Source organism: Branchiostoma belcheri, unplaced genomic scaffold (genome assembly GCF_001625305.1).
Source record: "Branchiostoma belcheri isolate BF01 breed outbred unplaced genomic scaffold, Haploidv18h27 scaffold23, whole genome shotgun sequence".
In the NCBI taxonomy this organism is placed as follows: Eukaryota; Metazoa; Chordata; class Leptocardii; order Amphioxiformes; family Branchiostomatidae; genus Branchiostoma; species Branchiostoma belcheri.
This window is the reverse complement of record NW_017803824.1, coordinates 2,756,075-2,780,954: the sequence shown is the minus strand read 5'-3', so window position 1 is coordinate 2,780,954 and position 24,880 is coordinate 2,756,075. Positions and strand designations below refer to the sequence as shown.

Here is a 24,880-nt window from a genome sequence, read left to right as displayed (position 1 = left end):
CAGCTAGCTCTCTCCGACGTCCGAACGTTATCTCTAAGCAGATCCTTCAGTGGCAGGGTGCTTGGCAGATTGGATACTGCCCCGCCACCGTAGGATCTGCTTGGAGATACGTCTAAACGTTCATTTTCGAGCAGATGTGTAGCTCCGACGTAACCCAGCTTATAAAATTCGCTTGCCTTGTCGCCGATTGGTTTTGTCGCTGACAATTCGCTGTCGCTGGGTTTGTCAGCCTCACTGACAATCCAACGAAGAAACCATGGCACGACGTGTGTGACTGTGACGAAGACGACGTGAAAACAAACATCTGCTTGGCGCTCAGCCGACTGCGGCTCCGCCTTGTGTACAATGTGCGGTAATTATCGCCATAACTGGCCCGACCTCCTATATTTAGCGGCCGCAGTTTTCTCTAGTGGCTCTCAGCGCGAAGGCTCTACCAAGTCCCTACCCAAACAGGGACACCGTCACTATGTAGCGCCTACTCCTCCACACCCGGATGTTTTAGCCTTAAGTTCCTCGGAGTCTGCCGTGCCAGGCCAGGGGAGTGCTTCAAGAATTCCGCGCCGTCTTCAGATTCTTAAGTCAGCGCCTTCTCCTTATCCACCCAAAACAAGCAGCCGCGGAGCCCAGTCGAAGACAGAGCAGCCGGAAAGCTAAGACATGGCGGACACGCTTTCTGAGGAGCAGATCGCGGAGTTTAAGGAAGTGTTCGGTCTGTTTGACCAGGACAACAGCGGGTCCATCACGACGAGCGAGCTGGGGGAAGTCATGGAGTCCCTGGGACACAAACCCGAGCTGGCGGAGCTGCAGGCAAGTCATGTTTTCATCAGCGATGGTTTAATGCATCAGTGCGAAGCTTACGGACGACTTGCCCTCAGTGTTAGGTGTAATTCTCTAAGCTCAGGCTTGTTCTGTGCGTGTCTTTACAGAGTTGTGTACGACTCTAGCCGCGGTGACCGTCTCTCCATGTATGCTTGTGGAAAAACGCGCGCCATTTTAGTGACACACAAAACGCTACAAAAACACGTCGGTGCCCTCACACATCTGCTTGGAGCTTGTATGAATTGCACATATTGAAGGTGCTGAGAGGAATGACATCTTACACAGTAGCTGTGAGTGGAGATACAGACACGATATCACGTCTTCTGTCACCGCTATAACTTCATCGTGCTGAGTGCTATAATAATCTGGACTTCTCTATTGAATTGACGACCGTGCTACCATGCTGCTAAGGGTTATTTTTGCCCTTGGTGTCCTACTTTCACACTGGAGAGATTAAAATCACTGCCATATCGAGATATTTCCCCCGCAGAGGGCCGCTGGGATGTAGAGGAGTCTAGTCAGAGTTCTCGCTTTATGATGTTGTTATATAGATGGCATTTCTTCATTAAACCTTTTTGCTAGGGATAATTTTTGCACTAGCTAGATATCCTACTTCTACATAGTCTGGTTGGTAGGTAGCGACTATCCGAGCGTACACAAACTAGGCAGGATGGTACCTAGGCTAACTTTTGCAAGATGGAAGCCCTTCAATAGCTACCCTATCACAGAGCAGAAAGGGGTTTTGAAGGCCATCCTTTGGGTTAATTTTCACACTGGATGCCCTGGTTTGACATAGACGAGATATAACGCCAGCGCCATACCGATAACTCGGCTTACAGAGCAGGCATTGGGAACAGGAGGAAGAGATACGAAGGGTTATTTTTGCACTAGGTGTCCATTTCTATACTACTGAGACGAGGTTAACATCCACAGCTAATGAGTAGGCTCAGGGGAAGGTCTAGATCTGAAGGCTGATTTTTTTTAAAACCCTGACTCTGAGGAGCTCATATCAGGCATGTATATCTACGACTCTGATAGGAAAAGCTCAGACCACAAAGCAGTCAAACCACAAATCTATTCTGACCACCTAATTGGAGGCTAAACGCCTTTTTGAGTTACGATGGCAGGGCAACTACAAAGGACAACACTCTAAACAAGGACTGACCCTTGTAACCCAAGCAGACAACTTCCGTCAGGTCTTACTTGCTCCATCAGTGTCTCTCATTCCGATGCAGTTTTAAAACTCTACTTTAGTTTTGGCTTACCAAACAAGCTTTTAAAGCCTTATCATGTGACGTGATGAAGTGACCGACGTTCTCCCGTCGCCCACGGGTTATTTTCGTGGAAGTATTTAGGCTACACGAGTTCATGACTCCGAAGGACGGGCATCATGACTCTCAAGGACAGGCTACCAGAAATGATATAGCCAATACCGGGTTTATCTGTTTTCTTTTAGTCTCTACCAGACTAACTACGCCGGCTATATATAGGAGAACATTTGCCAGGGGGGTTAGACCGCCTTAAGAAACTACTAGTACCTCCCAGCGGCCGGACTCCCTTGGCCAATTTTACTCTCTTTTTTCCCGAATTCTACTATCCGTATTCCCGTAGAAAGGCCTGGTGGAGGCTAGTTTTCTTTGCGCTGAGCAGTCTTGGTGACTTGCCAAACGGTTGACGGGGATGGGTGTCCACATTTCAGCACTGCAGGATTGTATGTTCGCTTAGGGTGAAACCTTATTGGTCGTTTTAGAGCCTTTTAGCCCCTGGTGCAGATCAAAGTGTCCATCCATTGGTATCCATCCAAGTCTAGCTCCCGGTGGCTTCTCGGCTGAATTTTTGGCAGCGAAGCGGCCAGGGTTGAATGCCGGCTGGAGCAGACAGCTAATCCGGGTTGTTACTAAAACGACCGACAGGCATGCCGTGTTTGCATTGGTCGCAAGTACTTCACATGCCGGGGGTAGAGAGCGCTCCTCGTAATTTGCAGAAAGCACGGATAGAGCTATAAATGTGAACCTTAACATTATCGTACACTGTCACGACTTTGTACTGCTGTTATTCATGTACTGTAAAGTGTGGATGGCAGTTTTGTAATAGAATCGATATGTACATGTAACGTGACCTTCTGAACGTTTGGTCTACATTCTAATGTCAACTGCCGTCCACAAATAGACGAAACAACATCGGGCGATCAGTTCAGAGGTGAGGTCTCTGTGTCACAGGTCAAGAGATGAGAAACGTACCAGGTTACGGTGACAATTTATATGACCTCAGCTATGATATCGTCACAAACATGGCGGTAACTAATATCGTCAATCAGTTTTCTGACCAGGAAGCTTTCCTGGCAGTTCAATATACCCCAACAGATGTAGAGAAACGTCGCTCGAAAAGCCGAATGGTCCACCCCAACGTCTGCGTTACCTACCAGATGCATGCAAACCTGTGACCACCTCTTCATAAGGACCACTGGTCAATGTGTCGTCTCTTTGGTGGTCTCTTAATTTTCCACATTGACACAACAGTCCTAGCTATAGTGACCACCTCACTTAGACTGGATTTTATAAGTTCCCTTGGTGGTCTCAGTGGGCAATATATACTCTATACACACAATGTTAATAATAATGATGACGTATTTCCTCTCATCAGGACATGATAAACGAGATGGACCACGACGGCAGCGGCACGATAGACTTCCCAGAATTCCTGCTGGTGATGTCCAAGAAGCAGCAGGAGTCAGACAGTGAGAAGGAGATCAGGGAGGCCTTCAGAGTCTTCGACAAGGACGGGAACGGTAGGGGAGGTTACCCAGGGTGTCAGAGTATTGCCAGGGCCTAACGTTACTGTTGTATCCAGAACCGTGCTTTATCCAGAACCATGCTCAGACACGGTCCTGGATAGTCCTCGCGTATCCAGAACCGTGCCTGCGGCAAATCAACTGTTCTTGGATATGCCAATCTCCAAGCAGATCCCTCTCGGTGGCAAAAAGACAGCATCAAATTGGTCAGGCAGTATCCATTAGCCAGAGAAGCTCCGCGGCCACCGACGGGTTGGTGGGGGTCAGGACAAAAAAAAACGGCCATATATAAAAATGTAACGATCATTCCCCCACAACCTCTGCTTGGAGAGTAGGATATGCGGAGACTATCCAGAACCGTGCCTGACCCCAATCCTAATGCAAAGCAAACCTTTGTAAGATAAATGAACAATGATTGCGCCCACAAACTCATATACAATGTGGATCAATCAGATGTATGGATTTGGCTTGAGTAGGTGCATCTAATTTCTTTTTGCAGAGTTCTGTTCGTCTCTCAAGTGATACCCACCTCTTGTCTGTTGCCTCCAACTTTAATTATATCAGATCGTACGAAAGATATCATCAAAGAGAGCTGCAAAAGAAAGTTTTTTCAAACAAACAAACAAACAAACAAACAAACAAACAAGACAAAGACATACATCTGCTTGAAGACAATGAAGTTCATGCAGCGCTTTGAAACATTGCAGCGGCACATTGTGAAATATTACCCAACAACATATCAGGCCATATCACCCTCACACAAATTTGCGCCTAGCATCTCGGCCATTCACGCAATGCTAACACTTCCCAAACAAGGGCGGGCCTGTCACTGACTAACGAGCAAAGCAATTGAGAAATCATTTTCACCTTATACAATCTTCCCGCACACCAAATCAAACCTGCATGACTTGGCAGTGAAAAATCACCCAAAGCTTCCGAATACTCAGCTGTCTCTTTCCCGGCTGTCTACAATGTGTTTTTTCTCTCCAGTAATATATTAAATATAAGTGGTTAGTATTTCAATATATACATACGTATAAAAGGATTGCATGACGCAAAAGATATAAATCGATCTTTCCATATTCATGAACTTCTCGTGGATCGTAATTGATAAGACGTGACGTCAAAACGCTGCAATGCTTCTATATGTCGCACGATGCCGTTGTTTACAGCACCTTGTCCTTGATGGTCTTGGTGTCCCTCTTTTCTGTGGGGGCGCTGCGTGATTGTGGTGCACCAGCTCCCTATAACCTCCTTGCTGACAGCACCAGGACTGCAGCTGTTCTCTGCCCATTTCTTCCTATGCCTTTCCTTCTCCCTCTGCCTTTCCTTAATTCTTAAGCTTGACCCTTGCTTCTGTTCCTCAGAGCTTCGTTGTAACCCAAAGGAATGTCAGACCAGGCACTCGGATTCGGCTGTTACAGCTTTTAACCACAGCGTCTTTAACCCACCAACATGGCGGCGCTAGATGACGTCACACTCACGTGCTACTACACTCACGTGACTACTACACTCACGTGACTACTACCACATCTTTGACGTGACTACTACCACATCTTTGAACTGCTTCACAGCTTTAGGCATCCCAGACGGTGACGTGCAGCTGATTTCTAACACTATGGAGCGGCTTTCTAACATCAGGTGGCACACCGACAACCCCATGACCTTCAGACTCAAGGTCATCTTTCCGTTATTTTCCCAGGGTTCATCACGGCGTCCGAGCTGCGGGTAGTGATGGCGAACCTGGGAGAGAAACTGACAGACGAGGAAGTGGATGAGATGATAGACGAGGCAGACAGTGACGGGGACGGACACATCAACTTCGAGGAGTTCTACACCACAATGTACAAAATCGGATGAAACATTGTAACTCTTTCCATATTATAAACACTGCTTTTTGACACCTTAAACGCTCGTCTGATGGCGGCTACAATGTATGGCCCTGGATGAAGTTAGCTGAAACGTTACGCTATATTTTTGGAGGGACTCTTCAACATGTTGGACGATGCTTTGCAACGTGCAACAGGTAAATGTATAGTGCACTGCTAATAGTATCCCAGAGATATGTCCAGGATTCCAACTCGGGTGACGCTACAGTATATCAAACGCTGACAGCGATTTTCCACAACTCGCAAGCTGCTTTGCGACGCCCTTAGTTCTCCGTAATGCGCCATAGCCCCATGAACAGCTTGTGTGGACGACGCCACAATGGTATTAAATTGGATGAAACGCTACGCCAATCCGCAATAATCCTATAGGAATGGTTCTTTCACAACGTGAATGTTGAATCAACAGATGGTCGTGCATAACTTCACGTATTTAGTAGCGTATTCCCTTTAAGTACATTTTAACTCAATAATATTCAGCCTAAGGTTATGGCTGCCCTTGTAATGATATTGAATCTATTGTGAAATACATGTAAATAAAAAGATAATATAGAACTGTCAAAAAAGCAAACAAGGCCGGTTCTCGTCAGTCTCAATATTTGTCTCAATATCCATGTGGAGAATAGTTAAAGGTGTCGTCATGTTAGATCACTGGTACAGTCCTAGAGGCACAACATCATCGTTTGATACTGACGTCATTGAAGACGACAGAGAATCTGCCAGTCAGTTTTCCACAAGATCTTGCTTTATTCCTGCCCCCAGGCAAAGACTCTGACAACTGCGTTGCTGGCTTACCCCGTGAGGATAGTGTTACCGAGTCCCTGACCTGCCCATAGCTGGTGTAACATGAGAGGGGATATATGGAGAGATGCAGTGGTATCGACTTACATCAACTCGCTGGCTTGTTGTAGGCTTAATATCCAAGCAGATGCATGACTTCGGATTTAGTCTTTCCTTTTTTGCGTCTTTCAAACCGCGCACAAGTTTTCTTGCTCCCACTGCCTCCTCTGTCATGACCTCAATGAAAAACTACCTGCAGGTATTCAAGATTGCATAACGGCATAAACAAATTGAGGCTATGCAACCTATAAGCCTGGGCCAGTCTGTTATCATATTTGCCAACTTCGTCAAATGGCACTGTCATTTTTTTAACAGCTTTGCTTTATTTGTTGGCATGTTGGTTTCTTTGTTGTTTATAGCACAAAACAGAACTTTTCTATTTAGCAAAAAGTCTGAGAATGAGACCGACCAATTTGTTTCATTCTTTCATCAGATGTATCTAAAATGCACCGGTTAATCCCGTGGATTAAGCTGCATGGATGTCGCAGGAGAAATCTGACGGAATGTGCCTGAAAGGTCCCTGTCAGACAATTATTACTGGTATGTAGACTCGCTGTCAGTCGACTCATTTAAATACACGTTACGGCCCACGTGAGTGCATCTGCTAAGATGGGCAACGGTTACTTTGTAAGACATGTTCTGAAAAGTCTGTCGTTGAATGGTTGTGTATCGTTTGAAGGTTCAGATTAAGCACATCAGACCATGGCAGGTTTTAGTCTAGGAAATTGGTATCCCCTACATCCCCCTCCAAACACACACACTGTTTATGTCGACTTCTTTCTACGGTTTCTTTTGATAGTCTGTTTTGGGCTTTAACTGTTTGCGTTTGAACTTCACAACTGCATACAGGCAAACAAACGTAGATGACTGCATGACAGCAAATGTCGTCTCTGTGTCTTGTTAAGCACCACAGTGGAGTCCAGTGGAGTCACCGGGGGTTCTTCTGTCTAAACCCGTCACTCGCCGTGACACCGACGTGCTGCGCATGCTCACCGACATTCGTCTAGCTCTTTGTTGATGATGTTTCAACGCGTTCCTGAATGTACCAAAAAGTAAGTCCTACTTGTATTACCCATGGATAAACCCTATGTATGGGATGTATTGAGCATATGTTGTGCGTAACAAGCTGTGGATGATATTACATGTACAACAAGTATTCGATGCCGGTTTTAGGTGACCCTTTTCCCAGTGCCATCCCGGTAACGCGATAGGACAGGCGGCAACTGAAACAACACGGCTGGAAAGTTCAGTGTCTGTCACGTCGCCTTGACACAACTCACTATTTTCGGGAGGTGCGCGTGTTAGGTGAGCATTGCCGGAATTGTCTCTCTTGGGGGAAAAACCTTCACAAAAAGCTGCTTCTTTCACTCGCAGGAAGTCTGTTATCGGAGGAATTTTGCTCATCACGACAAGCGTTTGTCATCGGGAGGAGTAAGAGCCGGGTTTTGTGGATGTGAGAGGACGCAGACATCTGTAGTCGCCGCACCGTAAATTCCCGGGACCGTTGCGCGGGGGGCCTTCAAAATGGCGGACGTTCTAACGGAGGAGCAGATCGCGGAATTCAAGGATGTGTTCTCTCTATTTGACTTGGACGGAAACGGATATATCTCCACCAAGGAGTTAGGCAGTGTTCTCAGAGGACTGGGCCGCGCCGCTTCAGTAGCAGAGCTGCAGGTGAGTCATGTAAAATACCGTTTTATGAAGAATATGTTACCATCATCAGTGCCCCAACTCATCTATATAAAGCATTCTTTATATTACCTCACATAATGTCAACCTAGACATCGCTCACCGTGTTTACTAAAATGGCAGAACACAGGAAGGGAATACACGACGGGTTGTCAAAAGCAATTATTTTAAGTTATAACTTTGAGATATTGTACGGGAACGTAAAGACAGAGAGGATGAGAAAGATAAACCGCAGAAGGAGGGTGTATACGTAGATGGAGATGTTTGTTTACACACATTGCTAAGTCTTGTTGTAGTGCGTGCCTCGCTAACATAGCCGACATGCCACGAGTGCTCGTAGGAATGAATACTAATTAATGATTAAAAGTTGTTTATCGGTATCATCGTCAACAACAAACAATCTACGAAGCGTATTAAAGTTTTTATAGCCCCTTTAGGAAAAAGACTATATTTTAGTAGCATTGTTTTAACGGTTTTGACCATTCCTTCTCAAAGTAGCGTGGGAGCTCGAGTACAAAACATAGCCTCTTTGCGGATGTAATGTCATGAAGATTATGATATACTATGAATATTACTAAACAGTACTACATGACAAAGGGCGGCGACACTGACAGCAATCTCCAAGCAGACGTATGGCGTCAGCATGTTTTTGGCACGTCGTATTCTTTCAATGTTTTCAACTCTCTTAAGTGGTGTGCGTTTTTGACTATTTATATCTTCTATCTGCACCGCTTAAGAAAAGTTACAAAACGCTGCAAAAACGCAGACAATACGAGCTGGAGTTATACATCTGCTTGGTCGATTAGTCTGACAGCTGCACTGTTCATGTCCAAAGTGGTGTTTGATATAAAGACTTGTTGTCGGAGTTAAAGGCCGGGGTCGTGCCGCTGCCGTGGTGTTTGGGCTGGAGGCGACGGGCTCTGTAAACAGAGATCATATCAAGGGCTCCTCCAAACATGGGCCACTGTATTATCCAAGCAGATGTTGGGGGCAGAAATCTTAACTTTCTCTGGCCAACAGGGACAATCCACTACGCTGTCAGAGAAGCCTAGCCATCAGAAAACATTACGGTCTTTGACCCCATCATCATATCAAGCACTCCTCCAAACATGGACCACTGTATTACCCCCTCCCCCCATATCCAAGCAGATTTTGGGGCAGAAATCGTAACGTTTTCTGGCTAACCCGATTTCCTGACAGTCCACTAGGCAAAGGGCTGCCAGAGAAGCGTAGCCATCAGAAAACATTACGATTTTTCACCCCATCATCGACTAACTCATATCCAAGCAGATGTCGGGAGGGCTTGTCCAGTTTTCAAAGGAAGAAGCCGCCGTTCCTGAGCGAATGCCCGACAGATGCTGGAGGGCCTTTGCGTCAGAAAATCGGGACAAAATACAGAATAGTACGATCTTCCCTTCCAATATCTGCTTGGAGATCGGCCCCTCCCCTAATAAAATAAACCGTCAAATAAACCGTCAATCATAGCCACAGGTTAACATGTCAATATTGCTGACTTAAGCATAACTTTACGTCTAATAAAATCTCTTCATGGATAAATATACATGCAGTATAAACACCATAAAAGCTTACAAAACAGCGGTGCTTTTAAACAGATATAAGATTCTATTTGGCCTGGACGTAAATCTCTCGCGAACGTCTGTGGATGTAAAAAGGTCACCCGGCGGGTTTCATGTTACACTGTAAACTGTAGAATTTTAAATAGTCTTATCTTTACAACATGATCTGTCAGTTTTAATACAGACTCCCGGGTGTCAATACACTCTAGAACTCCATGGTGACGTCACGAACAACATGGGACAGGCCGGCCCAGGTCATCACAAGGAACATGTCGTCATAAGAACAGATTGTTTTACTGTGATGTTTTTCTTGTGAATTGTAAAGACCTTATTCTTGACTCATTGTGGACTGTAAAAATAACCAAGTCATTTGATGGAATACCGTCATCATCTTGATACACCGTGTGACAACTGGTGGATAATCGCCATCTGCGTGGTACCCAAGTTAAGTGTCAACAAGTTCGCAAGTGTCAACAACGATGGACATTGGTTAACCGGTTCAGGTCTGTCTCCACAGGACTTCTTTGACGACTGAAAAAAATACCAGGAAAAGTGGATAAGGTTCAGTCGGAAGCTGGATACTCCGGCCAAGTGTACGCACAATCATGCCACGTTTTACTGTTTTTCAGTCCCAAGGGGCGTCAAACAGAGACTCAAGCCAGTTAGGACCAGATGACATATACACACGGCCATATACACAATGATACATACCCAATGTGGACTATCTTTCAGTCACTGAACTTATCACATGTTACTATAATTATTCCTCTGACGCTTTGCAAGAAACACAAACGCTATTTCAGTAAACGGAAACCAACGTCCACACATTAAATAAGATTATCTCAGGGTCTTTGTCCGCGTGGTTGTCACCAAATATTCACAAGGCAACTCCCTATGATTAATATAGTCGCCATCCCTGCCACATTATTCTAGATAGGACTGGCTTACGTGGAAGCTGCACATACGTGGGCCTTTACCATATAAGAGGGGACAGCAGCGGTAGAACAAGTTCAGTTTCACCGATTAAGTACGTACCAGAAAAATGGCGGACACACTCACAGAGGACAAAATCGCGGAGTTGAAGGACGTGTTCTCTCTGTTCGATCGAGACGGCAGCGGCCACGTCACGTCAGACGAGCTAGGCGAGGTGTTACGTAACTTGGGAGTCCACACAACTATTGCCGAGCTGCAGGTTTGTACTAGTACTTGTGTCAGTGTGTTGTTCAAGGCGGCAGTGCGGCCACATACGCCCTACGATGTTGTTGCCCTACAATGTTTAGCAAGGTTAATGACAGAACCGACTGATCTACGCCAACGTTTCCCGTCGCAAGACAGCTGAATGAGGTTGTAAGATAATCTCCAAGCAGATCCCTTTCGGTGGCAAGACAATATCCATTAGCCAAAGAAGGTCGCCGGCCACCGACGTTGGTGGGGGTACCGACAAAAAAGGGCCATATATAAAAAGCTAACGATCATTCCCCCACAACCTCTGCTTGGAGAGTAGTTGTAAGACACGTTCACGACTTCCCAAGAACATCTCCAATGTGCCGTCCAACCAAGCATACGACGTATGTGGTAGCCTAATAATTTAGACATGATCATGACCTCTCATGAAATACAATATTGACCGGTCAGCCTAAAAAGGGCTTTATGTCTCAGGCTACTGCCCTTGGAAAGGTTTCAAGTTGAAGGACTGAAAAACAAAATCAGCATCTAAGCAACCGATCCAAGCATTGGAAAATGTACTCTGTACCCTGTCAACGGTGACATCTGCTATTGGTCGATTGTCATCGAAAAAACGACAGTATCGAGGAACGAGGAACGTAACTCTGCTCTCCATCTTTTGTGAGATATTGTACATACAAGAGCTTCCAAGACCTCATGTCAAAGATTAAGTCATTAAGTCAGAAAATTGAGCAAGACAGCTCATTGATTACCTACTTAGATGGTAGTTGATACATAGATGGTTATCAGGCTCAATGCACGCAATCGCTAGTACGACATCAAAAGGGGGCGTTTATTTTGATATTGTTGAACAAAATTTAAAACAAAATACGTCACAACGATGTAACCTAGATGTAGTCCCGTTTTACCATCGCTGTCAGTTGGAACTAAAGTAAATCAATAGTAAGTTTTTCCAAAATGTTGTTTGACATTTCAATTTTGTGAGACTCTTTTTTCAACAGCATGCTACCAGTAACAGACACGCCGACATTTTTGCTGCTCCGGATGATACCGGCTAAGATTTTAATAGCAATGGTCCTTGATTAGAAATGCCAAAGGGATTAAAGGATTTAAGTCCTTCAGAGGACTCCGAAACGACCGGCAAAAATCAATTGAAGCCGTCAGAGGAGTAGAATGTCATTGAAATTTGAACTTGATATAGCCTGTAGCATTTGTCAAATCTTTACTCTATTCTCCCGTGCATCAGTGTTGATCGCAGCCCCAAAACATTATATTCGCGTCTTTTTGTTGTGTAGTTTAGAAAGTAAACCGTGTAATGATTTACGTCTAGACCAGTATTTTTGGCAACACAGCTGCCTTAGGGGATTGGAGTGCTATGCAAACTGTGACGCGGTGTTATCTTTGCCCCAGTGTGGCATGTACATATTTAGTTTAACGACGATACGGGGCCGCCATGACACATCCGGGTCACAAAGTACGAAATCAACCATTAATGTTCGAAGAAAACTCTTTATGAGAAAAGCAAAGATGAAGGACTGCATTTAATTTAATATGGGAGTTATAATATCTGCAACTGGTTGTGTGCCAAATTTGGTACGTTTGGACAGATCTGAACATAGCATCTTTCAAGCTATGCTAGCTATACACATACGCCATTTCAGTGCTGTGAATAGGATTTTTGAAACGGTGTCTTCATATACATCTGGCCATGGAGCACTTACGAAAGATTAGATGACTGATAAAGGATCATATTAATAATGACAACGATGAATGATAAAAAAGATCCCTACACTTTCAAAATGAAATGATAAAATGTCGTAACTTCATTCACATACAACACATATAAGCAAACAACGGAACTTTCTTTTTTTTTGCAGGACATGATCAACGAAATGGACGCCGACGGCAGCGGGACGATAGACTTTCCAGAATTCCTCATGGTCATGGCGAAAAAACAACGTGACGCCGACAACGAGAAAGAAATCAGAGAAGCGTTTAGGGTTTTCGACAAGGACGGCAATGGTAATGTGGTTTGATTTCTACTGTCCAACTTTGACAGTACGTACTAACCGGTACCGGGCTAACTCGACGGCATGGACTATGGCTGCAATTGTACGAACTACTGGTCTACAACCGACAGCAACCCATATAAAATAATTGTAAAATGATATTAACTATAAGTATAATGATATATTTTACGCATCAGCCGTTCGTTATACGTGATATAGACTAGCTAGTGCGAAAGAATTCGAAACGCCAATGTTTAATACTATTATATAATACTGCCGATCACATGGGATATACATGTACCTAACATTTCCCCTAAAAAACACAACAAACCCACATTTTAGCACAGCATTTATATCCCCATAAAGGCAGTTAGTAATGCACATTTTAGGTCAGTAATGGTAATAGAGACTCTACTTAGCTTACGAACATACAAGGGGGGATCGAAAGGACAAATCTGGATTATTAATAAACATATTTCGTTCTAAACTATGATAAACAATGCTACAACTGGCAGACAGCTAACACTGCGTGCAGCGATAACCAGAATAACAACAACCGCATCCCTCCCCTGTCCACTCCCGTTTGCTGCAGATCGCGCCGCTCTCACGATTGACCAAACCTAAGTTCAACCCCTACTTGTGTACCATCAACTCATCACACACAAATTCCACCTTTTCGTACGAATGTACAATTATAAGTTACTTTAGTTGCTCCCTATAATCTCCTTGGTTGAATTTTTTATCGCAGTCATTCCATTTCCATTACATCCCAAGTCATGAAAACTCCCTCTATTTCCCAAATTCCGTAAATTAAATATGAATCTTACCGTCATCCTATTATTACATACAAATCCCAGTAGTTATCCCAGTAGTATCGTAGTTATCTTTCCTTGCCCCACCACCACCCCAACGAAGTCAGTTGAGCCAGTCCTAGAAACCATTTATTTGTGGAAACCGGCACGTTTTTCAGGTGATAACACATACGAAATAGGTCATAACGGTGCCATTTTTTCTCACAAAAGCATAACTTTCACAACTGTCCCGAAGTAGCAAATTCGGGGACAAGAGAAAAGACACATGCCTCTAGCTCTTAACCAGACGTGACGTTGCCATGACCGGAAGTGACATCATGACCCATAATGCATGCTTTCTCACCCATCTCGCCATCACACACACAGGGTTCATCACTGCTTCCGAGTTGCGTGTTGTCATGGCCAACATGGGCGAAAAGCTGAGCGACGAGGAAGTCAGTGAGATGATAGACGAGGCCGATATCGACGGCGACGGTCACATCAACTTTATGGAATTCTATGAGATGATGACAAAAACCTGAGTGTAAGGGAATAAGAATCTCTACGCTTGAGCACCGTGAGGTGAGTGCCCTGATCCTAACCGGAGGGGAGCTACAGTATGTCTGGCCCGGTGGCTTGCATGCTACCGTTGGCACGAGAGCATCAGCATGTTCTGGTGAGGATAGGGTTAGGTCACTCAGAAAGTCGCCCAAGCGTCGGAAATCGCCTCTCGCATACCGCCTCGTCCATGCTCATGGCTGTATGGGTATTCCATTGGAGTCATCATATGGTCTGATCATGAACCTCACAGGTTGAACACCAAAGTATCTACACTTGTATTGACTGCTTTATCTTACTACTGGCCCTTTTTCTTAGGTCTGCGACGAGATTCTAGCCTTGAAATAGCTATTAGCAACTCGATTGACACACATGTGACACTACCATATGAACTGACTTGGAGAAAAAAAGGATGAACAACTGCCTACACCGCTGCCAAAGCCAACATCATCCCACACCCAATAACACTCCGCTTTGCTTTTTAATACCTTTCCTGGACCGCCTTACAATCTATTCATAGCCGCGCACAAAGTATGCTGGACATAGTCACGCACTGGCCGTATTGGCGCTTCACCACGCCATGGCGGTTTACCCAGCAGTCATTGCGACGGCGCATGCGTTCATCAATGTGTAGCGCAGACGCCGCAAAACGTCACTTTCGCAAAGCTGGTTCTACTGCCACGGTGATGGGCTTCGACTTACTTGGTCGGCAGTTGCTCATCCATTTCTCTTTATTTTTTTAGCCTGGGTGCCATTCGTTTCGTAACGGGGCTCTTTTGCATTTGCTATCCCGACGACCCATTACAAAACGGATGGCAACCAGGCTATTGGGGGGGGGGGTCCTTCCAAAACAAAAAAGATGCAGTTAGTAAAATTCACCAATCAGTGACATCTTAATCACGGAGTGACGTAACGTTACATGTAGTCTCGCGAGAACACGAGGCTAGATCGAGACGAGGTCACTCCGTGATCAAGATGTACAGTAGACATCGAAAGTTCGGAGGTACGTGTTTCTACCTTTCAAACAAGTCACTGATTGATGAATTTCTGCTAACTGTTAATCTTACGTGACTGATGAACCTCTTCAACGAAAAAAGATGCAACTGTGACTATTTGCTTTGATTTGATTTAGGTTTCATCACGGCGTCCGAGCTGCGGGTAGTGATGGCGAACCTGGGGGAGAAACTGACAGACGAGGAAGTGGACGAGATGTTGGACGAGGCGGACATCGACGGAGACGGCCACATCAACTACCAGGAGTTCTACGACATGATGACGAAAGCCTGAGTCGATCTCTAGAGTAGTCTCCAAGCAGACGTAGGCGGCTCCGAATTCTTTTTGAACGTCATACATCTGCTTGGAGATTAGAGCCAAAGGGCAGAGTACCTTCGAACCCTACGTTACACATGATGGATTTTGTTTACACGATTTTACCTCCTTTGCTGGTAAACAAAGCAACCGTACAGTGAAAACCCGGTCCATTTTGAAGATATCAAATCATCCAAATCAAATCTATCAGATTGGATCTCCTTATATATTTCATTTGACTTGGCATGTGACCGCTTTGTGACGAACTGTGATATCATAAACGCGTTGCAATCAGACTTGTATTTTGTAGATTCTAGAACCGAATCGATTGTGACAAATTATCGTTCGTATTTATATGGCTGTCTGCTGTTAAAACTAGCTTAAAGCTTGAATGTTCGCCAAATCTAGATTGTCCATTGGGCACCACCCTTAGGCCTTAGACCAGGCGACCGGACATGGACGCGTATGTTGATTCTTTTATGACTAGACGATGTATATTATATGTATATACCTTGGTATAAATTGGTGCATGGTGGTCGTAATGAAATGAGCCATGATTATATTTAACTGTTCAACCTGGGATTTTCTCTTCGCCACAACTGTGAAAATCGGTGAGCAATACGGCAATAGCTCAAAAGGTACACGAAGTTTCGTACATTTGTACTTAAATACCGGTCTGTTTCTTTGCTTGTATGAGAATGACTGGCGGGAGAGGCCTTAGAAAACTTCGACGTCATCCGTATGGTCTCGTTTGCAACAAAGAGGCTGTATCTATATGCATATTGAAGCACCGGGTTGCCAACATAATGTTCTATATTGAACATCTATCTCTGAATTCACGGTTAAATAAAAAGGAATTTGTTTTAAGACGACTCTTGTGGCTTTCTTTAATACTAGCATCAACCCTAGCAAAACGCATGTTCCACCAGTTTCTTGGTGTATCTTCAAAGAATGAACATCAGTCTCCAGGTGGCGTTTTCTGACTGCCGCTGTGACTGCTATTGACTGTCTGTTCGCCAGCATGTTACAACTCTGGTTTCCAACGGAAGTCATCACAGCACAAGCTGTAATCAGAAAACCGTATTTAATCAGCAAAGGGGACAATACCAAAATGCCTCCAGAAGCAATTACATCTCCGTCCCATGGTTAAGATGAAGTGATCCGAAATTTCCTGTGCACCGTGGCTAAACAAGACTGACTTCGTAACTAAGTAATAGTCTCTACGCCAGCTAAAGCTCTCTAGTCCATTGTGCGGTTTTCTAATCAACCACAAGATAATTATAAAAGAATCTGTCCCTCCACATGATTCAAATTACGGACATGTAGAAGTGCCCTTTGTCGAGGTCCCTCGTGACTATACGCATCTGAAGATAACACTCCGACCCAGTGCTTCTCAGCGATAAATAACAGTCGCTGCCGAATCACACCGCTAATATGGTGGGACATATGGTAGCACCAGCCCCGAACCATTTGGGGCAAATTCCCCTTGGGCGAATGATTCGGTCATCTGTAAAACCGGACATGGTGACAAAACTGACTACAGGACCCGTTCTTCACGACATCCCTGTAACGTTGAGCTTGTTTAGACAGCTTGTTGACGCCTAGGATAGAATCTTTCCAGGAGGAAGTGTGCAACGACTGGCATCTGGGTCACGGTTCTATCTCTCCCCTTCTGACGCAAGTCCTTATCTGCGTGAGGACGCGTTGTCGTCACCGCCGAGTGTAACCGGCCATGTTTTGATTGACGTCTCTGCAAACGATCGTATCGGCTCAGCGTTGACCTTGCGAAAGAGAGAGAGAGAGAGTCGGTGTTCATTAACGTTCCAGCTCCGTGGATTTAAGTGAGAGTTCCGTACCTAGGAAACGCAGTGTTTATACCTATTAGTGTCTCCACCCATCTACCAATTAGTGTGCTTCCCGCCACTGGAATCCGGTTGTTGGGAGTGTGTATAGAGCTTCTCACATCCGTGGTTGCCGGATGGAGATGGCAGACCATCTTTCCGAAGAACAGATAGCCGAGTACAAGGAGGTGTTCTCGCTTTTTGACGCCGACGGGAGCGGGTCTATCACGACCCGTGAGCTGGGAGAAGTCATGGAAAACCTGGGACAAGTAACCTCTCTGGCTGAGCTACAGGTAAGATGTGTACGTTTGGGACGTGTGTTGTAAATTAATATATAGCAATGGGAAGCTGGGAAGAACCGTATGTGTTCCTCTATAGTTCGGCTTTTGGCTCATAGTAAGACACATAACAGACACTTCGAATAATGATTTTTCGTTGGTATTCATCGTATCATTGGTTAATGCAAGGTTCTGAGTATGCCGAGATTACATAACATTACATTATTTGTATCATACTCCAAGACGTTAAATAATACTGTATGGACGGGCTTTCGTCCGGAATGATAACGAAGCGTTGTGCCAAATTTTCAATCTCTTTGTAAATTTGGTGCTATACAGAAATAATATCTCAACCTGTATCTAGATATAAGAGACAAAGTAGAAAGCTGTGTTATCTATATTCGCATTAGATAGTTATATTTTGCTTATCAAAATGATCCCATAATGGGACCTGCTATAACGTTTTAAAAAGACCATAACAACGCCATATGTAGCATTTCGGGCGTAAACATTGGGATAGCTTTTCCACCGGACTGGAGCAAGCAAAACAGATATAATCTACTGAAACTATGACTATGCAGGGACCGATAACCGGACCCCATATCTGCGGTTAACAAGCCACAAATCCATATTTGTCAGATCTCAATACCACGCCGGGGACAGCTTATTTGGGGCATGTATTCACGCAGGGTGCCACGTATGTGTATGTCCTGGTAGGTTAGCCGAACGATATGGTAATACTCGTCGATTTGCTAATACTGTCCTCTGGTCATGTTTGGAGCAAACGTTTCGGATTGTACGACAAATGTCTGGATGAAGGGGACAAATTGGGGTAAATTGCTACGCTTATGAGTGCACTACAATAACTGTTATAAGATCAGCACCATTCAGGTAGGTCATTTCATTTACTTCAAATTGTCTGTAATGTTCATTATCAAATAACGATGAAAGATAAAGGACCAGGAATGAATAATGAGAAACTATTAAATGAGACTTCGTGGTAAAGCAAAGAAAGTAAACTATTTTAACAGGTGTACTGAGATAGGTGTGAAGCCTACGTCACATTCCAATAGCTGATATGTGTGTTACTTTCTTCATCAAGAATTATGATTTCACCGTCTTCTGATGAAACTCTTCACAATTATACTATAGGACATGATCAGTGAGATGGATAGTGACGGAAGCGGAAGTATTGACTTCCCAGAATTCCTCATGGTCATGGCCAAGAAACAGGTGGAAGAAAACAACAAGAAGGAGATTCAGGAGGCCTTCAGAGTCTTCGACAAGGACGGAAACGGTAGGAGTGGCAATAGTTACTGTCCTTTGTGTGATTAAACGTTGTCATTTTAGGGTCACACTTTTAACATGATGGGTTTCAACAAGGAGGTTAAAACAGCATAAAAACCTAAGCAAGTGCCAAAAGCACTTCAGAAAACCTTGTTGAACTCTGGATCAGTAATGACTACTATGCGATATAAAGTAAAAAAAATATCATGTCTTTGACAAAAATCGTTCACGCTACTCTCCAAGCAGAGGTAGGGTCACTCGGTATTTTGGCAGTATTTTCGCGTTTTTAATACGTCTTTCTACTTTTACGGTTTTTCTCTGGTCAAGGGGAGGAAGACCAGAGAAAAACCGTAAAAGTAGAAAGACGTATTAAAAACGCGAAAATACCGCCAAAATACCGAGTAACCCTACCTCTGCTTGGAGAGTAGTCGGCATTCAAAACTGTGACCTACAGCTACCATCCAATATGGCGGCACACCGACAACCCAATGACCTTTGACATACTAGTACTCAATGTGATTTTCCCAGGGTTCATCACGGCGTCCGAGCTCCGTGTGGTGATGGCGAACTTGGGAGAGAAACTGACAGACGAGGAAGTGAACGAGATGATAGACGAGGCAGACCTTGACGGCGACGGGCACATCAACTACGAGGAGTTCTACCAGATGATGATTAAGTCGTAAACTGTAACTGTACTGGTTAATTATTGGTGTAGTAGAACGCCCTCTGGTGTATCACACCGGGATTGCAGGCGCGTGGCCGTGGTTGGATACTACATTGTAGTATTTCACACCAAAAACAAACGTCACTAAAAATCGACGATACATCTGTGGTCTTAGAACAACAAGGTTCCCAAGCTACAAGATCTAACGGTTTATCTATTGGGTAACAGGCTGAATTAACCGTGCTTAGGCATAACACACCAGCTTTGTAGGCACGTGGCACCGGCTGGTTGTAAGTATTACACCAAAAACACTTGTTACGTACACTTAGACCCTGCGTATTCATCTCCAAGTGTTGAGTTAAGTGATGTTGAATACTAAGTGAAGAGGCGCCAGTAATACTTGATGTACAGTAGTTCAGACATGGAGCATCACTGAAACAGCACTCCGTACCCTGGTAATGGCGTTAAGTATCGTCGTGATCTGACATAATGCGGGTATTTAGCACATGTAGATAATGTATTATATGGTGACTTAGTACAACTGATGTGGTATGCAAATATTTATATTGTACACCGATACATACATGACTATTTAATTATTGAGAAGATAACGAATGTCTTTTTCGGAATGTTGAAATTTTCATATTTGTACTTTATGATACTTTTACTGTAATTAAATGTTTAAGATTTCATTCAGCACATTATTACATTATTACCTTTGTACCAGTTATACTAGTACCAATATGGAACAAAACAAAGGAAACATACATGCCGTTTCTAAAAATCTCATGAGCAGCGCAAAACAACGTAAAGTAAGTTATTTCATCTATTTAATGTGGCAAGTTAGACCTTCGCGGAAGACGTTAACAAGATAGCAAAGGAAGTAAACAACTAATTTGAAAGAAATGTTAGGCGATGGAATCATCCCCAGGAATACTTTGAATCTCAATGACCACGGAAAGGTGTTAGATGCCTCATCATCACGGCTGGAAGGTCCAGAGTTCCCGGGTTACCCCCACCAGTCTGGGCTCCCACCGCCAGCACACGCCCAGCAGTCCGCCCGCGCACACGGCCCTGTGCTGCAGCTCGTAACACGCGCCGTCCAGGTGGTTAAAGTACAGCTCACCCACGTCCCGCGACGGAGACGTGTTCAACGTTCGGAGACATCTGCGGGCGGATAAAGCTTTGTCGTTACTGCTGCTCTCCGAACACGAAAAAAATGATATTGTTGACAGTAGCGTAGAAATAATTAAGTCATTTTATAACTTGAAATGTTTTATCATCAGACATATTTGAGAAAACTAAGTAGGAATAGAAGTCAGCGCAAGTTTCCTGGATGCAATCACAGGAATGAAGGCAGTAATGTCAGTGAAGATAGATTTCAGCACCAAGGACAGGGACAGCGTGGGCACAGTTTGACTGTGACTGTGTGTTGATTGCGTACCGAATTTGGTTACACTACGAAGATTAGATTTCATTTCAGTGCCCTATAGACTCGAAACAGTGAAATACTTGTTGTTAGACTGCCAAAGATGTTGACTACTTGCAGAGGAAAGGTCTGTTTCCATGTATTTGGCTGTAGCCGTGAGCTCTCTTCTCGCGCGCGCGAACACGCATGTTACACAGGCATACACCATCGCATCTGCAGCATCACTGTGCTGAAGCGCTTTAAATGATCATCTTGTTACTTTTGAAAACTATCAAACTTACTTCTCGAAGTACGCCTCACACCAGCAGGGCAGAAGCGGGCGGGGACCGGGGTTGTACAGGAAGAACCTGGTCTGGCCGGGCGCTATGGCTTCTTCACACAGCACGTGGTCCAGACAACAGGAGTCTAGCGAGTCTAACACGCCTGGAAATGAACAGACGTGTACACTAACAGGACATTACAAGCTGGTTACGTTGATAACTTACGGAAAAAGACAACTAATGATGGAATGCAACAATACAGCGCTATAATTCGCTGGCAGCCAGCGACATTAGGGAGCCGGCGGAAACTACGGAGGATGGGTACCCAGGCTACTATTATTCTTAGCCACAACTCAGTGACAACTGCCGCTAACACAAGTACGAGACTGCTCCTTTGGCCATTATATTGCTATCTTTTTACAGACAGAAATAGCTACATTTAAAGTTATAATGACTTACCCTCGCCTTCCATGAGCCTACTCTTCCCATCCCCCGCCCCGCAGTACCGTGTGCCGGGGTAGGTGCCCTTCCCCAGTAACGTCGCCGCTCTGTCCAAGGACAGGGCCTCTCGGTACACCCGCTCCGCTGTAGGGTAGTGATACATTGTTACAATACAATGTTCGATGAGACCGTGTAGTTACGATGACGTAGAAATTATTTAGTCATCTTAGAAGTTGAAATGTTTTATTATCAGGCATATTTGAGAAAACTATGTAGGAGTCAGCGCAAGTTTCCCAAGGACAATTACAGGAATGAAGGCAGTAATGACAATGTAGGTACATTTCAGCACCAAGGACAGGTACAGTGCGGACATAGTTTGACTATGCCTGTGCCTTCGTTTGGGGCCAGGAAGATATACCGGCGAAAATTTGACAGAATGGAGCAGAATAACACATTTCTAGTCAATATAGAACAATTGCAGGTTCTGCTTTTCAAACAAGTGGTGTTGACTGTTGTGTTGTCAACAAAACTAACCAAATGCTTTGTAATCCTCGGCCGGGCATATGACAGACGCCACCGTGCCGAACAAACTTGCCGCCATGTTGGATCCCAGCTGACACCACGTCTGTGGGGCAGGGGGCATGCCGGGAAGGTACACGTCACGGTCGGGGATGGGGTCGGAGTCGAGGCCGGGACCCCGCGCGCTCTCACAGGCGGTCAGTACCCTGGCGAAGTACCTGAAGAGGATAAGGAATAGTAGTCTGTATGTAGTTGTCAGGGAAAGGAAATTATTTCAGTACACAGAAGAATCTTTAAAGATGTCTTAGTTTGCTTTTTGGTCAACTGCTTCGACCACTTTGTTGATGATCATAAAAACCAAGCAACCAACTAAAAAGTCATAGACAGGGACCGTTCTTCAGTGAAGAACATTTTTGAGAACAAATGGGATCTATACTGGACTGAAGCCTGCTCTGATGTCAGTCATGTTACAGTTTGCTGTAACTTATGTCTCAAATGTTTAAACCACAAACCCACCAGCGATGACCAGTCCGCGACAGTACGGAGTTGTCCCTGCCGACGTCCGCCTCCATCTTGGCGAGTTTGTACGGGAGGTTGGGTCCCGTGTACAGCCCGCACCAGACCAGCTCCGGCCGGCCCGCGCGGCCATGCTGCTTCACCGTGGCGAGGATCAGCGTCTCGTCATCTGTTAACTGGCGGGGAGACAGGGGGCACAGATACAAGATAGTGGTAGTATATGCCTAACATCTCTGTGATAGTACATGTATTCCTGTTTGTTATGATACGATGATGAAGGTTAGACATCCAGGTAAACAATACTTACAGGAAATTCAAACGCTACTACTGGATGAATTACGGAGATAACTTCCGGACGTTTCAAGAGACATCCGCCACTCTTCTTCAGCGTCACAATGAACTACTAGTAATAAGTGACGTTGAAGAAGATTGGTGCATGCCTCTCGAAACGTCCGGAAATTATCTCCGTAATTTTTCCAGTTGTAGAGTTTGAATTTACTATGAGGACGTTTGTTATGGTGTTAAAGTAAACGGGGATATATTTGATAGTTCCGGCAGCCCTGTCACAACAACGAACAGGTTTATAGGATATGTATGTATTATAGAGACATACAAACGCTGTTACCTGGTAATGTCTGAATCCATCCTCCACGACCGCCGGCAGCCTGGCCAGAGTCCTGTGTGCGGCGATGTGCCGGTCAAAGTGTTTATCCACTATTCCCGAGAACGCCACAAGCCCGACGACAACGATGTAGATCTGTAAAGAGTAGCGGATGATAAAACACATATCCGAAACTTAGACGACACACTAAGCTCATCTAACTTCATCCTTACATCAGCAGCAATTGTTTGTTTACTATTTGCGTCGCCGTGGATACGTTCGGAACGACTTTTTGTTGTTCTAGAACGCCATTGAGGACGCATCGAATGGGAAACTCCCCAAGAACAGAGATCGCCAATATATGTGTAACGTTAGTGTTGGACATCTTGATCGGTAGTGTGAAATTAACTACTCGTATTAACATAAGCAAACAATGTCAATGTACGTCAGCTGTCTTTTCATTTTTATGAATATGGTACTCAATAGTTCGTGCTTTCCACTAGTTTTCAGTTCTTTCAAAATATGCTATGCAAAGCTTGACCGCAAGGTGTCGCTTTTGGGTAACACGTGTTGAACGGAAGCCAAAAATGGATTAGCCTCTTGAAACCCAGATATCAACGTCACATTAAACGACCATTAAATGGCCGTAAAATCAAACTTATTGCAGTTGGAATGCATTCGCGTTTAGCAGCGCAAGGAGACTGTTTTTAACAGAACCTATGTTTGTGAGCGAAGGTCAGCCGGGTTATTTTGGTGAGTGGGTGTTAATGTTAGACCTTTGGCTTCATGTGGCTGACGAAGTCGGGACGTCCTCTTTACAGTGTGGCGAACACATGGCAGCTTGTACAGATACAGGGGCATTTTCCTAGACAAAATAAAGGGCCTGTAGTACACCTAACACCGCTGGCGTTGTACGACAGATTTACGACAGCAAATTGAGGACAGTGTAGTCTTTCGTATGGCAAGATGGCAAACATTAGAACTCCAATCTGCTTCATACAAAGAACTACTTCTTATTTACAAAGCAATTGCATAACGTTTACCTTCGCATATGGTCTGCTCTGTTAATTTTTACTCAAACATATTCACATATATGGTGACAGGAGTCTAAATCCCTCGTTTCCCTCCTGCTATAAAATTGCAAGTTACCATGGTGACAGACGTCTGGCTCAGGTCATTGACCTCATTCGTTCGGAGGAGAAGAAGAAGAGGAAACAGAGCAAAAACAATACATGTATGTTTTCCTTTGGTAAACCTAATGACGCAAAATGTGTTAGTCAGGTGTACTAGTATATTGTCAACTTTCTCCATGGTGATATGATGTTGTTCGAACCTCCCCATGGTGCATAATGGACTGGCCCTTCTCCGATGACATATATCTGCGGGCGGGCGCACAGGGAGGGCGGGAGTCGGTTCAACTGTGGCGAGAAACTCATTCCCGGGTAACAACACTACCAGAGGACGCTGCCCTTTACGAGCTGAAGCCCTTCAGTGTATCTCGTCCATAAAACGAGTTTCGTCCATGCAGCTACGCGGTTTTCCCGGGCACTGAAGAACTAGGAAGTACAAAGAAACGGGTCTGACTCATCGG

General features: G+C 44.7%; 4 protein-coding genes across 7 annotated transcripts; 3 read left to right on the top strand and 1 right to left on the bottom strand.

Annotated features, from left to right (window-relative positions):
- Nucleotides 1-274: 274 nt before the first annotated feature.
- LOC109470642 (calmodulin-alpha-like) lies at nucleotides 275-6,056 on the top strand. The gene is made up of 3 exons (XM_019769667.1): nucleotides 275-807; nucleotides 3,463-3,607; nucleotides 5,313-6,056. Exons 1-3 carry the CDS (start codon nucleotides 658-660, stop codon nucleotides 5,468-5,470), a joined length of 453 nt encoding a protein of 150 aa, XP_019625226.1. The 5' UTR covers nucleotides 275-657; the 3' UTR covers nucleotides 5,471-6,056.
- A 1,290-nt stretch (nucleotides 6,057-7,346) lies between these two features.
- On the top strand, nucleotides 7,347-16,314 carry LOC109470643 (calmodulin-alpha-like). 4 transcript variants are annotated; one of them, XM_019769671.1, is made up of 4 exons: nucleotides 7,347-8,010; nucleotides 12,665-12,809; nucleotides 13,975-14,169; nucleotides 15,278-15,420. In XM_019769671.1, exons 1-3 carry the CDS (start codon nucleotides 7,861-7,863, stop codon nucleotides 14,127-14,129), a joined length of 450 nt encoding a protein of 149 aa, XP_019625230.1. In that variant the 5' UTR covers nucleotides 7,347-7,860; the 3' UTR covers nucleotides 14,130-14,169; nucleotides 15,278-15,420. The 4 variants fall into 4 exon arrangements, with proteins under 4 accessions (XP_019625230.1, XP_019625228.1, XP_019625229.1 ...); XM_019769670.1 differs by lacking the exon at nucleotides 7,347-8,010 and adding an exon at nucleotides 10,396-10,794; XM_019769669.1 differs by lacking the exon at nucleotides 13,975-14,169 and having other exon boundaries at nucleotides 7,356-8,010; nucleotides 15,278-15,506.
- A 602-nt stretch (nucleotides 16,315-16,916) lies between these two features.
- Nucleotides 16,917-19,547, top strand: LOC109470666 (calmodulin-alpha-like). Its single transcript, XM_019769694.1, has 3 exons — nucleotides 16,917-17,587; nucleotides 18,725-18,869; nucleotides 19,388-19,547. Exons 1-3 carry the CDS (start codon nucleotides 17,432-17,434, stop codon nucleotides 19,540-19,542), a joined length of 456 nt encoding a protein of 151 aa, XP_019625253.1. The 5' UTR covers nucleotides 16,917-17,431; the 3' UTR covers nucleotides 19,543-19,547.
- A 753-nt stretch (nucleotides 19,548-20,300) lies between these two features.
- Nucleotides 20,301-23,475, bottom strand: LOC109470570. Its single transcript, XM_019769534.1, has 6 exons — nucleotides 23,314-23,475; nucleotides 22,689-22,864; nucleotides 22,188-22,390; nucleotides 21,672-21,797; nucleotides 21,234-21,375; nucleotides 20,301-20,690 (listed from the first exon to the last, which is right to left on the bottom strand). Exons 1-6 carry the CDS (start codon nucleotides 23,473-23,475, stop codon nucleotides 20,504-20,506), a joined length of 996 nt encoding a protein of 331 aa, XP_019625093.1. The 3' UTR covers nucleotides 20,301-20,503.
- Nucleotides 23,476-24,880: the final 1,405 nt, after the last annotated feature.

Bases quoted from the DNA above. Each gene is read 5' to 3' on its own strand.
- LOC109470642 (XM_019769667.1), top strand. From the start codon at position 658: ATGGCGGACACGCTTTCTGAGGAGCAGATCGCGGAGTTTAAGGAAGTG. The intron at 808-3,462 runs GCAAGTCATGTT...TCCTCTCATCAG, and splicing joins CCGAGCTGGCGGAGCTGCAG to GACATGATAAACGAGATGGA. The intron at 3,608-5,312 runs GTAGGGGAGGTT...TTATTTTCCCAG, and splicing joins CTTCGACAAGGACGGGAACG to GGTTCATCACGGCGTCCGAG.
- LOC109470643 (XM_019769668.1), top strand. From the start codon at position 10,645: ATGGCGGACACACTCACAGAGGACAAAATCGCGGAGTTGAAGGACGTG. The intron at 10,795-12,664 runs GTTTGTACTAGT...TTTTTTTTGCAG, and splicing joins CAACTATTGCCGAGCTGCAG to GACATGATCAACGAAATGGA. The intron at 12,810-15,277 runs GTAATGTGGTTT...GATTTGATTTAG, and splicing joins TTTCGACAAGGACGGCAATG to GTTTCATCACGGCGTCCGAG.
- LOC109470666 (XM_019769694.1), top strand. From the start codon at position 17,432: ATGGAGATGGCAGACCATCTTTCCGAAGAACAGATAGCCGAGTACAAG. The intron at 17,588-18,724 runs GTAAGATGTGTA...ATTATACTATAG, and splicing joins CCTCTCTGGCTGAGCTACAG to GACATGATCAGTGAGATGGA. The intron at 18,870-19,387 runs GTAGGAGTGGCA...TGATTTTCCCAG, and splicing joins CTTCGACAAGGACGGAAACG to GGTTCATCACGGCGTCCGAG.
- LOC109470570 (XM_019769534.1), bottom strand. From the start codon at position 23,475: ATGTGTTTTATCATCCGCTACTCTTTACAGATCTACATCGTTGTCGTC. The intron at 21,798-22,187 runs GTTAGTTTTGTT...ACTACCCTACAG, and splicing joins CGAGGATTACAAAGCATTTG to CGGAGCGGGTGTACCGAGAG. The intron at 20,691-21,233 runs GTAAGTTTGATA...ATCCGCCCGCAG, and splicing joins TGTGAGGCGTACTTCGAGAA to ATGTCTCCGAACGTTGAACA.